The sequence below is a fragment of the Epinephelus moara genome, chromosome 13, assembly GCF_006386435.1.
Source record: "Epinephelus moara isolate mb chromosome 13, YSFRI_EMoa_1.0, whole genome shotgun sequence".
In the NCBI taxonomy this organism is placed as follows: domain Eukaryota; kingdom Metazoa; phylum Chordata; class Actinopteri; order Perciformes; family Serranidae; genus Epinephelus; species Epinephelus moara.
Window position 1 is genome coordinate 12841364 of NC_065518.1, and position 14713 is coordinate 12856076.

The 14713-nt window shown below is 39.8% G+C and overlaps 1 protein-coding gene across 1 annotated transcript in view; it reads left to right on the forward strand.

The window, feature by feature from the left end:
• The first annotated feature begins 7713 nt into the window (after window positions 1-7713).
• Window positions 7714-14713, forward strand: part of LOC126399350 (disintegrin and metalloproteinase domain-containing protein 12-like) — a 115801-nt gene continuing 108801 nt past the window's right edge. The window contains exon 1 of the mRNA XM_050059205.1: window positions 7714-8195. Coding sequence (XP_049915162.1) covers window positions 8099-8195 — 97 coding nt within the window. The 5' untranslated portion in view covers window positions 7714-8098. The remainder of the gene's footprint in view (window positions 8196-14713) is intronic.

Genomic DNA, 14713 nt, shown 5'->3' on the forward strand with positions numbered 1-14713 from the left:
AAGAGACACAAGACAACCACAAAGATATATAAAACTATAATAAGTAGACACAAAACGACTACAAAGCAAAACAAAATGACCAAAAGAAGATGCAAAATCACCTCAGTAAGACACAAAATTACCTCAAAGAGACCCAAACGACTAAAAAAAGACATAAAAATGACTACAAACCAACATAAGGTCACAAGAATGACACAAAATCAATGACTACAAAATGTAAAGTTAACACATAACAACCAAAAAGACTCAGGGACTACAAAGAGACACAGAAAAAAACACTAGGAACTGCAACAAGACTCAAAAAAACTACAAAACAGGCAAAACAACCACAAGTAGACACAAAACGACTACAAAGCACAACAAAATGACCAAAACAGTCACAAATTCAAACTCTGAGACCCAAACGACTACAAAAAGACATAAAAATGACTACAAAAAGAAACAAAACAACCACAAAGAGACCCAAATTGCCACAAAGAGACATAAAACTACAAGTAGACACAAAACGACTGCAAAGCAAAACAGAACAACCAAAAAAAGACACAAAATGAACTCAAAGAGAACAAAACGACGTCAAAATGAGAGAAAAAAGGACTACAAAAACACACAAATGGACAAAAAATTTACCACAAAGAGATGTAAAACAACCATTAAGAGACATAAAACTTTAACAAGTAGACAAAATGACTACAAACAAAACAAACCGACCAAAAGAAGATGCAAAATCACCTCGATAAGACAAAATCACCTCAAAGAGACCCCAACGACTACAAAAAGACATAAAAACGACTACAAAGTGACATAAAAACCACAAAACAAGAAAAAAAATTAACTCAAAGACGACACAACTACAAAGAGACACAAAATGACCTCAAAGAGACATAAAACAACCACAAGGAGACACAAAACAACAACAAGGAGACACAAAATGACAAAATAAAGACACAAAATTACCTCAGTAAGACTCAAAATGATCTCAAAACCACAAATAGATGCAGCATGACTATGGTGGTGGGGCCCTTTGCATATCTATGCCCAGGGGCCCATAGTCTCATAATCAGCCCATGCTCTGAGCACTGGTGAAAAGTTGTGGGTTTTTGTTTTGTTTTTCCAAACTGCAGGTTAGATAGAATAATTCCCACGAAGCTGGGATTTATTATTGAGTATTATCTGTCCTGGCACACACAGAGTAAGTTCTATTTTCCTGCCTGCTCCTCTCTGCACCTTATCTTCCTTCAAGCATCCTGGTTCTTAAAGAAGAGCAAAAGATCAGCTCTTTGTAACATCCTATAGCCGAATGTTGAGCTCCAGTGAAATCAGCATGCAGGGAAATACCCCTCTGTAGTCTTTTATTTCCATTCATATTTGATCCTGAAAGAACTTTTGAGAAATTGAGGTTTCTGAGCATCATGACACTCGGCTGCACCCTATAGTTCCTATTTCAAACGGTGTAAGGCAACAATTGGATGTGCTGCTGTGACTTCACCTTGGGTCTTCGTGCATACTGCACCTGGAATGCTGTGCATCAATTTTCTCCTGTTGGGGGGAGAAAAGGCTCTCAGGGACACCTGCCTGCAGTCCCTCCTGAAGTGGATGGCCATGTGGTGCAGTGCGGAGTGCACTCACTGAAGAGCGTGTTGAGATGAGCCATAGTGTTTGAATGGGCCACATCCATATGTAGGTCTGTGTACAATAATCCTTCGGTGCATCTCAGTGTCTTGATGACAAGTTGAGTAGCTGCATGTAAATCTCATGAACGTGTCTGATGCTAATATCTCAAAGGCAATCTATGCCATATTCAAATTCATGGTTGATACTTCAACTATCAAGATTTTTGTGTCCCTGATAGAGAAAATAAAAACAATTTATTGTTGTCCTGCGTACTTGACACCAAAAGAAACATAAAAAAATTCAATGATAGATTAAAACTTCCATTGTCCCTGAGCCAGATGTTGGACATTCAACCCTGCTTAATTTTGAATTTTAATATTAATCTAACATTCACTTTGAATGTTAGATTAATATTGAAATGCATCCTGTATTGTAAGATATATTAGTATTTAACGTTTTTGTTTTGTTTTTTTTCATTGAAAGAACACGTGTTCCTTGGCGTTACTGTCATTTCCATGACACGGGAGGCTACAAAATGTAAATTCAGGGAGTTTTTTCTTCGGAGTTTGTGTGCTTGATGACCACACCAATACTTGTGTAACAGGAGAGCACATGGCTGGAGGACAGTTAGCTCCATGGAAGTAACTAAAATAAAATCACATAAAAATATTTTATTAAAATTAAATTAAATAAAATAAAATAAAATTCAATTCAATTCAATTCAATTAGATTAGATTGAATTGAATCGAATCAAATCAAATCAAATTAAATTAAATTAAATTAAATTAAATTAAATTAAATTAGATCAGATCAGATTAGATTAGATTAGATCAGATTAGATTGAACTGAATTGAATTATTAAATTAAACAACAAGGCTTTTTTTGTTAAATCAAGAATATGTTTATTGGCTGTAATATCTGAACAGCTCATATTTCCTTTTTGATGTACAAATAATCAGAAAACCAACATATTAAATTGTGTATTGTGTGTATATTTAATGCTAAATGGAAATTAAAAAACTAAGATATCATGAGATTTAAAAAGAAAAAGAAAAAAAAATTAGACAAAATGTAATTTCCACCACAATCATTTCCATCACTGTTGATGGAAAAGGCATATGGCAATGGAAACGAAAACATAATAATCTTTATTTAAAAAGTGCTTTTCAGAACAGAGTTACAAAGTGCTTTACATGGCAATAATTAAAACAGACAAGACATGAAAACATCAACTTTTAAAAGAACTGATAAAAACATGTCAGTGTATAAAAACAGAGGAAATAAAAGACGGTCTAAATGAACTTAAAACTCAAGTCAAATTTGGAAAGGCTCTCCGATAAAAGTGGGTTTTAAGAAGGGACTTAAAAGAGATCACTGACTTAGCCGACCTGATTTCCTCAGGCAGACTGTTCCAGAGCCTCGGGGCCCTGACAGCAAATGCTCTGTCCCCTGTAGTTTTCAGCTGGGCCTCTGGAACAGACAAAGACCTCAAAGTACGTCCTGGCGTGTACGTTGCTAAGATGTTGGACATATAGCTGGGAGAGAGACCATGAAGAGCCTTAAATGTAATCAGTAAAATCTATTCTAAAACTTACTGGGAACCAAAATGAGTGTTATTTACTGAAATATTATATCAGTACATTTCTCTGAAATGATTTTAGATTTTTTCCAGACCAATTTGGGCCATAATTGAAGAATGACCCTCATATTTCCGTGGTCTATGGTGGTCCAAAAATATTAATAAACATAAGCAGCTCTCTACAAAATCCAAAAACTAGAAACAGTGAAATGGGAAAGATGTTAACACCGGTGTTGAAAGTCAGGGCACTTTTTGGTGTCTGCTCTGCACACAGAGATCACACTATCCAGTTTTTGGTGCGGTACCAAAGCTCTGCATGCGTGGAGTCAACATTAAACAGGGATTTGCAAATGTGCATTGTCTTCCACACAATGCTGCTTTCAGCTCACTCTGACTGAATAACAACATGCATGCATAATAACATCTGTGAGTGAGGGCTGTGTAGGCTATATTATTCAAATTTACACTCAGTGTGGGCAGCTACATTATGTGTGCGCCTGTCGAGTCCATGAGGTCAAGTTAAGCAACGGATTCCAAGAGAGAGGCTGGATATTGAAGGGCTTTCCTTCAAAATAAAATGCTGGGTTCAAGCTAAGGGTCCTGCACCTTCTAGGCCATTTGAAGAACAATGGCATACATTGAGAATGTCCACTATCAAGATCTGACAGTACCTGTTTTGTCTGACTTACAGTCCAAAACGTAACCTACTGTGTTCAAATATTCAGTTTGCAATGATATGAAACAAAAAGCAGCGAATTCTCAAGTTTAAAAAATGGAACCAGCAAATATTTTGGCTGTTTTGTTTTTCCTTTGATGAAATGACCAAAATGAGGTCTACATAGCCTTGCTTTTTATTATTATTATTATTGTTATTATTACTATTATTTTTCATTTTTATGAGCTTTCAACTGCATCTCACAAGGGAAATAAGTTGATTCAATACTGTTTTATCCAACACCTATTTGCGAAGTTTAGAATAAACTTCCATGCTAAATCTCACCGGAGCGGACCAAAGGCAGAGGTTTTGTTTCAACATTGGGGGGGACAAATATTATAAGCATCAAACACTTACTTTTTTGCGTTCTGTTGAAGTTTTATGCATCAATTTTTGCTTTATCTGCATCAATTAAAAGTGAAAATGTCTTCAATTTTGTCTGTCTACTTTCATGTTTTTACTACGGAGGACGAATGCACATGTTCCAAACACTGAGGGGGACGTGTCCCCTGCATCCCCCTGAAATCTACGCCTATGGAGTGGACAAACACAGTAACATTAAAACCAGCATCTAAGTTAAGTTAGGGACAAATTATTAATTGTGAGAGGGGTGGTGCAAAAAGGGCGAGGGATGTCAAATCATTTTTTAAGCACTCGGGTGGGACTTTTTTTTCATTTCTAGCTTAGGGGATATACATTTAAATGGTTTTATTATATATTTATTTAACTACAGGCATGTTTCCTTTAAAAATATGCCAAAAGTACACAGTTTATCATGGACAGAAACTGTAAAAACAGAAATTATAGTTGGATTTTCAAACTTTTGACGGTCCTTGGATAAATTATGTGCAACAAACGTTTCAGTCAGAAAACAACAACAAAAAACAAAAACAAATCCAAGCTTAAAATAGTGATATTCCATCCAAATCTCTTTAGTTTATGTCTGGCAAAAAAAAACCCAAAACAGATAGCTCTACCTGACCAGGCTTTTTTGCCGGGATTTCATCTTCAACTTTTAACTTTTAAACGTAACAGGGTAATTTTTAAAAATGTAATAACTTATCTATGGTGGAGGGAGGGAGGGTCGTGCATTTTCCGCCAGTCACCATGCCCCCAGGACAGCCACTTAGCCTTGTGGCAAATTTTTCCAAAAAATCCAAAAAGGCCCAAAAAGCATTTCCCCATAGGCCACTATTATTTAAGAGAAGTCTGTAAAACTGTTGACAGGACACCTTGAACTGCAAACAAGATCAGTTATGAATCTTTCTGAATTTTTGAGCCATGGTAGTTTTATATTAGCCAAGAAAAGCTATTCAACAATCTGTGACGTCATGATAATGTAAAGTCTGTGAGCCGAGCAGGAACTGGCGTATTCAGCGGGCTGCATACTGTGGAAGTAAACCCAGAAGCTAGAAACTTTTTGGCATATGTGTTACATAGTTAATTAGGTCTAGGTTAAATCCAGCTAAATTTGATAATAGTGCCTTTATGTGTCTTTTTTCTATTAATTTTGTGTGTCTAAGATGCTTTAGATTCAGAAGATATTCAGTTTGAGGGAGCGACAGTGCCACCTGCTGTCAGAACTCAGTATCTGCGTGAAGTAGTAAACAGCGGGGGATTGTGGGTAATTTTCAGAGCTACGGAAATGCTTGTTAATAGTGCTTACAAATATGGAGTTAACTTACTCAAAAAGCACATAGAAGTTGAGCTTACTTTATCTGTTTGTTTGTTAATTGTTTGTCATTAAGTTCGCCGTGTTTTTATTAAGGTAAAATGTAGTTTTTATTAATTTTGCCGCCAGTAAATATTGTCCGTGTGCTGTTAGCTAACAGGCTAACACTAGCATGATGGCGTCTTTTCAGATGGAGCTTGCCCGGGTTGTTCCACAAGAGGTCACTTAACACCATTACCCTTTGCTATTTATCCCAGGTACGTTTTACTGTTGCTTCATTAAGTGTTGTAATGTGTTAAACGAGGAGATATACTGATTTTTAATGGTTGGTTTAAAATGCAATATTAAAAAATATGAATGTTTTTGTAAAAGTGAAATACACGCACACAAAATAATGGGTAACAGTTCAGTATATGAAACATTTCTATTTGTTTTGTACGCTGTCATTTTGAGTAAGAGAAGTACCATTAGCTATTTTTTTGCACAAATTTAAAACCCACCTTAAATCACTGTTTCACTTTATTATTTTATTGTACAATTTGTCTCTTAAAACATGTCGACACAGTTACTCTCCGAGGTACAGGGGATTTTCCATGTGATAGAGCATGAGCAGGTTGTCCACACGAAACACTGTTGTCCTTTACGATTTTTCTCAGGGTTTTCCATGAGGTCAATAAACCTGGCTGTTGCCACCATCTACCAGCTCCCAGTGGTTCATCAGAGCAGAAGATGTCACACACAGGTCACATATGCGCCAGACAAGCAACTCCATTGGAATGAATAGGCGCAGAAGTCACACCCCAGCCACCTCCTCATTTGATAAGTAAAGAATAGTCCCTTCTTTGGCCTTTTTTCTTTTTTGCTTTTGTACACACATTGGCAGGGGCATAAATATAAACAGTGCAGGTAGTGTGGTTGCACTGGGGCCCTTGAGATGGGGGCCCATAGAGAGAGTGGGCCCTCCAACAATGCATTGGGTGGTAAACAGGCCCATATGTGATTTCTACCTTGAAAATATGCCTGTGGTCAAACAAGAACTCTCATCCATTAAAAAACAGTGCCATTTGCTATATCTTCCTGAGACCTGAACTTTTGTTTGGTATGCTTTTTAATTTCTCCTAGCTATTTGGAATCAATAGGACCCGATAAGTATAAAAAATAAACATTGTCAACGATAATAACGTCCCAATGTCCTCAAACGAGATGATAAAGTCCCAATGAGTACTTTCTAATTAACAACAACTTATCTTTGTTGCCAATTTTGTTGCCATATCAAACTACAAACATTATTAATCATAAATAATTAAGTTTCAATCATAAAATGTGTTCAAGTTTTGGACCTTGACCACTTTTGTGCCATCTTGTTTTTACATGGATTAGTGTATTGTGCTCTTCCACTAGTGTCCATGAACGAGGACAGCAGGTCTGAGTTAATTAAAATAAAGTAAAAGGTCCAGTAAACCCAAAATGTGATGTCCTCATATGAGGACACAGGGTCTCAGGTGGATATAGGCCTCTAAAAAAGGCAAACCAATCTCCAACATGTTTATTATTTCTTTATTTGCAAAACAGTCAGTAGCTTCTATAACAAAATTATACACCTATTCTATAAATATAGTTCAACTATTCTGTAACTGTTATCAACTACTAAAATTGTTAAATTTAATTAAGAATTTCTTAATTATTTTTTATTATTTGATATTTATTCTTTGACTTTTTTTGTTATATACAGATACGCAATAATGATGTCAAGTCTCTATGCAATAAAAACTGGAAATGTGCAATACATATAATATGACAAACCTTCAGAATGCCCTGCAGGTGGCGCTTATAGTCTTGTATTTATTATACTTTTTATACCTTGCATTGTGCAGTTTATCTTTTACTATTTATTACCTGTCTACTTCTGATATGTGCACGATAGTGTGCACTACGGCCCGTCATAATAGTGTGCACTTGGGCCCACCATAACTACCTTAAGCAACTGCACATTAGTGCAACAAAAATGTCGTTGGTGTCTTTATTTTGAAAGCTGGGACCGGAAGTAGTGCTGTGTTGGTTCCTGCTGGCTTGACGCTGCCCGTTTACTATTAATGGGCGCTGTAGATGGCTCTAGGACCTCGCGGAGCGTTTCATTGAAGCACATGGTCCCCACACATAAGACAACACTTCTCACCAGTAATTGCCCTGGAATTGATGTCATTCCAGTGGGCGACTGACACAGCAGCGGCTTGTGCGTTTCTTAATGTTTCCACCGCTCGCGCTCCATTTCCCTCACTTTCTGCGCGAGTCATCTGTGGACTCGGACTGTGTGTGAATGGGGAAAGTGCGCCGCGGAGTTGAATCAGCTGTCCTCGGGATTTCCTAAGGCACCCGCTCGTATACTTGATCATATTTCAGGAAGTCGTTTTATTTTTTTTGGAGGGGGTGCTCTCTCGCACATCAGCTGTTGTTGGAGTTGGATTGTATGATGCTGCAGTGAAACAGTTGGCCAGTCCCGTCCACGCTTCAGCTGGGCATCATGAGCCGGAGTCTGAAGTTTGTGATTTTGACAGCACTTCAGGCTTTATCTGTCTGTGTCTCGGTGTGTGACAGTGTGCTCTCCAGATCTGGTCAAGGTAAGAGGAGAAGGAGAGGGGGGCCAATGCATTTTTCTTTTACCTATATGTCAAAGATCCGTGCACAAAACCAGTAAAGTGATTGTTTTATTAATTGATTCATTACCTGGTGAATGCAAAATTTAAAAGACTGACATTTTTTAAAAATCTAATTTGATTAAATGAAATTAACCTGTCTGCTTCTGTCACTGTGCATTTTGCCTGCTATGTCTGTTCCATTCTATTGTTCATTCATGTCTCCCCTTTGGCTGTTTTGGGTACATCATGTTTTATGAAATCCTTTGTTAGTACACCAGACTTACAGATCTGTAACATATGTTTGGGCAGAATGAGACATCTCCAGTGTAAACAAGCTCTCCAAATTCATGCCTTTCTTTCATTCTCTCCAGTAGATCTGTGTGTGTGAAAGAGCAGAACATAAAATTTTAGCTCGCAGTCCATCCAGTGTGCACCTCAGAGGAGAGGAGTCGCTGTATAATTGATGATGCAGAAACTCTCTTTGGTAATCAGTGGTAGCACTTGAGGCATTTTCGCTGGTGCTTTAAGCCTACTTCAGTTTTTCAAGGCACTTCAAACATACTTCAATTTTTCAATTATGGATGAATTCCAGGGTTATTTTAGTGGCAAGCATAAAAATAAAAGTCACATTGTTGGTTTGAACTTAAGGAGTCAAGTAGCTTTTTAGAAAGCCGTAAATTGTTATGTTTATGACGTCCCAGCAACACATGAAAAATAGCAGCTCCAGAGCTTTGGGCAAAAAGAGTCCAAATGTGATGTCAGAGTGTGCTTGTGTGTTTTTCTCTCACACTGTGATTGCAACCCTTTGGGGCTGCGGCTCATGACATCTCAGTCACCAGTGTTCCATGCCCTAGGTGAGATTCAACAAGGACACCACACACGAGTACACTGTGCAACAGTGTTGAGTGGAAGAGATGCGCTCGAGCGTCGGCGCCTACAGAAAACTTTCGCATCTGAATACGCTGCCAGTCACGACACTCACTGCAGAATCCTGGGAATTAATTACCAGCAAGGGCAAATGTGTAAAGCTCAATCCGGAATCAAAGCGTGAGGAAGTTGTTAATTTATTCATCAACAGTTTGTCGTCATCTGAAGCTAGCCTTGATGGGTTCATTCTCGGGGGTTCAGGCTCGTTAAAAACCATCATCGCCAGTTCATTTGTGCGTGTGTTGCTGGGAGAGTCTGAGCCCATCTGTATTGGCAGGATATTTTCCTGCTAGGGGGGTAGTTCGGGCTGATTGAGATAAATGGAGGGAGCGGTGTGAAGAAGTGCTCAGGAGATGGGGTTACATTTAAAGGAACAGTGTGCAAGATTTGGGGGGATTTAGTGGCATCTAGTGGTGAGGTGCAGATTGCAACCAGCTGAAACTTCTGCTGTTCTCCTCACTGGGAGCCATATTATCTGCACCAGTCTCCTCTTCAAAACAACCAAACCAGGTGATTTAATCTGCAGAGGTCTCCCCCTCTTAGGAATAAACTTGATGAAGTAAATCAGTAAGAATACTGAATTAAGCAGATTAACGTTGCAAATCCATGTTCCTCTGATGCAGTTTGGTGTGTTGGAGATGGGCTGCTTACCTAGCACTTACTAATGTGTGCTCACCTTTTTTCTCGGAGAGAAAAAGATCCAAGAGCTGTATTCACTTCATTCATTCAGTCTGAGAATCCTCCTAACTTAGTCTAAAAAATTTGAGCAAGGAGTTCTAGCCTAGGAGTGACTTAGGAAAGTTCTCAGAGCAACTCTGAGCAAGGAAGGGACAGAAACTTTTGCCTTGGTGAGGAGGTGTGGTCGACCCTATTGCTAGGCTTGATGCTTTCTTCTAACAGATATGATTGGTTGTCACGGACACGCCCTTTTGTGAGCCTGCAAGGTGTGGACACCCAGTGGAAATGAACTGCTGACTGTGAAAGTGTTGTCATTGTTAGTGTGATCACTCTGCTAGTGGAAGGTTGAGACAGAAAAAAGTCATCACTGCTATCTTAGTGTTGTGATTAATTTATTTCTGGGGTTATAATGTAATGAGATCGACCAAACATATTATCCCTGCACAATCTAATTAATCTGTAGCATTTCATTTACTCACTGTCATCCAGCATTTGGAGAATATTCCTCCTACCTTTTCATCTTTCTGCCATTTTCTCCTCTGATTAAGAAACTCTTAAGCCTCTTAAAAGTCCTCCTCCCTGTTCCTAACAGTTTTATACCTTAGGAGCTCCTTTAAGGTCTAAGATGCTTTGTGAATAAGTTTTATATTTAGCCAAATTATCCACGGAGGTCTTTTCCTCTCCAAAACAAACAGACCCGGTGTTTTAAACCATTAAAAACACTGAATAAAGCAGTTTCACATTAAAAAAAATTGTGGTTTTCCGGCTCTTATTACGGAGGGGCTGCTAACTATGGTGGCCAGCGTTAAAACATGAATGGCCCTATCTAGAGCCAGTGTCCGTTCTGGGCTACTGTAGAAACATGGCAGTGCAACATGGGGATCTCCATAGACAAGGACCTGCTCCCCATGTAGATATAAACAGCTCATTCTAAGGGGATAAAAACACAACTGCCAATATATCCCCCTAAATCCTACACACTGGACCTTTAAAAGACAAAAAGAGTACAGTTGTGCGAAATGCGTGATGCCTGACTTTGTGTAGCAGCTGAAACCATCAGATATTTTTTGATAATCCATTAATCATGAGGCCATTCAATCAACTCAAATGTGAGGTTTTGCTTGTTTTCTCTGTCTTTTATTCAAATTAAACATTTGGGACTGTTGGTCAGATGTTACCTCGGGCTCTCAGAACTTATTAAACATTTTTTGGACCATTTATAGACAAAATGATTGTTTAATTAATGAAAATAATGACTTGCAGCTTTCTTCATGTTGGAGCATAATGAGTGTGAATCATTAATGCTCCCTTTTATGAGTCTCTCCTCCGTCTCCAGACTGTGCAGACTTTTGTCTTTGCTGTCAGGAATTCAAGGCTGCTAAGAAAAGATGGAGCAGCTCAGCTCCATGCAGCGTCATGTTTGCATACATATTTCATGACACCGCCCCTTGAGCTTTCTTGTCGGTTTTCCTCTCCCTGTCTGTCTCTTGCATGCTCCTGTCCTAGCCGGGGATCATTTGTGAATGATTTCCTCCGATGGTTGACACACTTAGTGTCAGCCAGTATTTACTAGCCAGCTGTACGGCTTCAACCGACATGACTCTGTCTGCCTCGAGCTCTTCATGCAGCTTGCGTGCAGCACGCTCCGACAAATGAAAGTTGAGCTGAGAATATATTTTTGGACTGTAGTAAAACATTCCTTCAGCAAACAGTGTCCTCCCCCAGAGAGACATTATCGCCATGATGTGACCCATCTCAAGTCAGAGGCATTTAGTGTCTTTTCAGTATGAATAGATTCAGATCTTCCAGATGAGTTGTTCAGGATAGTTAAGACCCAGGAGAGGCCGGTAAGACGAGTTGATGTGTGGTTGTGCATTAGGCCAGATTGATCAACCAGTTGCTGTTCCACAGTGGGGATATTTATTTATATAGTAAGGGGCGGAATAGCTGGACTGTGCTCATGTGGCCTAACCCTACATGTGTTGCATTAATTTCTTCGAAGCTGCTTTGGACTCAGTTGACCCTCCCAACAAAAGCTTAACACACGAGCTGAAACCCGATGCTGGCTCTGGACTTTCACACCCAGTCAGGTCAGAGTTGAGCTCAGCACAGCTCTCCCCGAGCGTCTTCTCTCGTCTGGTCAGAGGGCCCAGTTGGCTCGGATATCTTTTGTCAGTGTCAAGTCTATCTGGGTTCATTCAAGTTCCACCCCATCAGTGTTTCACGCAAAAAAAAGAAAATCATTGACATTTTATAAGCCTGCTCTGGTCAGTTATTGTGCTCTGTTTTGTGCAGGACTTTTAGCATAATGAATAACACATGCTATATATAATGTCAGATAGCTCTTTCTCTGGCCACAAGAACAACTAATAACAACTGGATTCCATTTAGATTAGCAGTTCCAGGGTTTTGCTTTTCTGCGTGCTGGTTCACTGGAATGGCTTACAAGGACACTTAAAGGTCCAGTGTGTAGGATTTAGGGGGATATACTGGCAGGAATGGAATATAATATTCATAACTATGTGTGCATGAGTGTATAATCACCTGAAACTAAGAATCGTTGTGTTTTTATTACCTTGGAATGAGCCATTTACATAATGGGTCCTCTTCCATGCATGGATGTATAAGGAGAACTACATACAGCATTGGAGGCGGGCCCCCCCCGTTCATTACTATGTGGCACATGAAGCCACAAAAGAGCAACTGCTGCGTAAAAAATTACCCGGTTGATCAGTGCTGCTTTCACACTGTGTGGTCCATAGAGCAGGTGCAAAAGAGACTTCCGCTGGCCTAGCTGGCTTCTTCTGGTTTAGCGCTCTGTTTACTTGAATGGGGATGAAATGGTTCAATTGTGTGGCTCTTCAAGACTTTCCAAATGTTTCTGGACTGAATGGATCAAATTCTGAATTGTTTTGTGGGGGTGGGATGATCAACAGCCGTAGTTATATAGTTATATTATTTGTGTCTCATTAAAACCGTCAGACCACTGCCTCACAGCAAGAGGGTTCCTGGTTCTCACCCAGGGCGAAGGCCTTTGTGCGGAGTTTACAAGTTCTCCCCTTGTCAACATGGGCTTTTTCAAGGGTACTCCAGCTTCCTCCCACAGTCCAAAGACATGCAAGTTAATTGGTGACTCTAAATTGTCCGTAGGTGTGAATGTGAGTGTGAGTGGTTGTCTGTCTCTATGTGTCAGCCCTGTAATAGTCTGGTGACCTGTCCAGGGTGTACCCTGCTTCTCGACCAGTGTCAGCCGGGATAGGCTCCAGCACCCCCACGACTCCCAACAGGATAAGCAGTTGTGGAAATTAACTGGCTGAGTGATTGATAGACAAATGGTCGTTTTGTGACCTTTAAAAGTACACAAATTAGGTAAAAAAAAGAGGTCAACTTAATTGTGACATCATTCCCAGCCATACTAATCCTGTCAGAGCATAGACTGGAAATCAAGAACAGGTGCCAGTTGCCATGACAGATAAACACAGTGCTACACTGTAGGTATTAGGGAAAACTTTACCCAGTTTGACTAGATTCCATATGAATATCAGGTCATTGTCTTCCACTGGGATTTGAAACCCAGAATTTAATGTCTTAGCTCGAGATAATTTATCTTCCAGCCTGGCATACAGCATCCGCCCAGTCTTCACCTCCCTATTCTTCAATGAGAGGGACAAGACAGGTCACCTCCGACTCCCACCTGGGTAGGATTCTAACAAATTGGCCCGAACAAAGTCCTGCTGCAGCTTAGTTCCTTTGTCTGAGTCTGTTTGAGCTACGTTTCAGAGGCGGATTTGTGATGTATTTTTAAGCGAAGCAGAGCAAACGGCACATCAAATAGGTACAGATGGGTGAAAGCTTGAAAAAGAAACTCGACCAGTTAAGACTGTTAAATATTGGGGTTGGTTGTTTTCAGGTTTTCCAATACCTAGTGAAAAATAGCAGTTCAAGATGGTGTCTTGAAATTGCTCGTTTTGTGTGACCAGTGGTCCAAAACTAAAAGATACTCAGTTTACAATGATATTGCTTGCTAAATGAGATTGAAATTAGTGTGGCAGCTTAATCGATCAATCCAGTAACTGAGCTATATCAGTTTCATCATACACACAATATTGTTTTTTGTTGTTGTAATCCTATGTGACATTTAAAGACACTCTCTCCACTGGTTTAATGACACGGTTGCCACCACATACTGTATGACTTGAAGGATCTTTGATGACACAGCCGTCCCCCCTCATTTTCTGTCTTTCTGATGGGGCTTGAGGTTTTGTTTTTTAGTTTTTTAGCGCTTTGAACGTGCGCCAGACATGTGCTTCCCATGACAGAGGGGAGATCCAGGGCGCTGTAAATGAAATCCATCGTAGGGACCATATTAACAAGCTTTCACACAGCTCTGCTCCAGAAGCTCTCTGACTCTGACCTTTGTTGCTAAGGCACACAGGCTCCATGCCAGGCAGCGAGCACAGCCCTCGCAGCAGGGGAAGCGTAACAGTGTCACCCGCCGGGGGCTTAACGGCACCGGTTCTCGGACAACATTAACCTCCTGCTGAGCCAAGGGGAATTTTTGCTGCAGGACCATCTATTTCCCATAGAGTAATTATGTGCTGACATCATGCTAGTGTGACAGTAAATGAGTTCAGAATACAAGGTGGGGGTATAGAGACAGGAAGAGAGAGAACACACAAAAGAGCTATTTACCAGTAGAGGGAGCCCCGTGTTAAACGGCTCAATTATGACTTTAAATATGCTCTAAAAAAAATCATCCGCCTATAAATTCAACCATTAACAACTCTCATAGCTGTGACTTTTGACACACTGCTACCTTATTAGATTTGATTTAAGGAGACCCTCTCTGCTGTTTGTGCGGATTCCTATTGCCATGACATCACCTACAGGTTTCT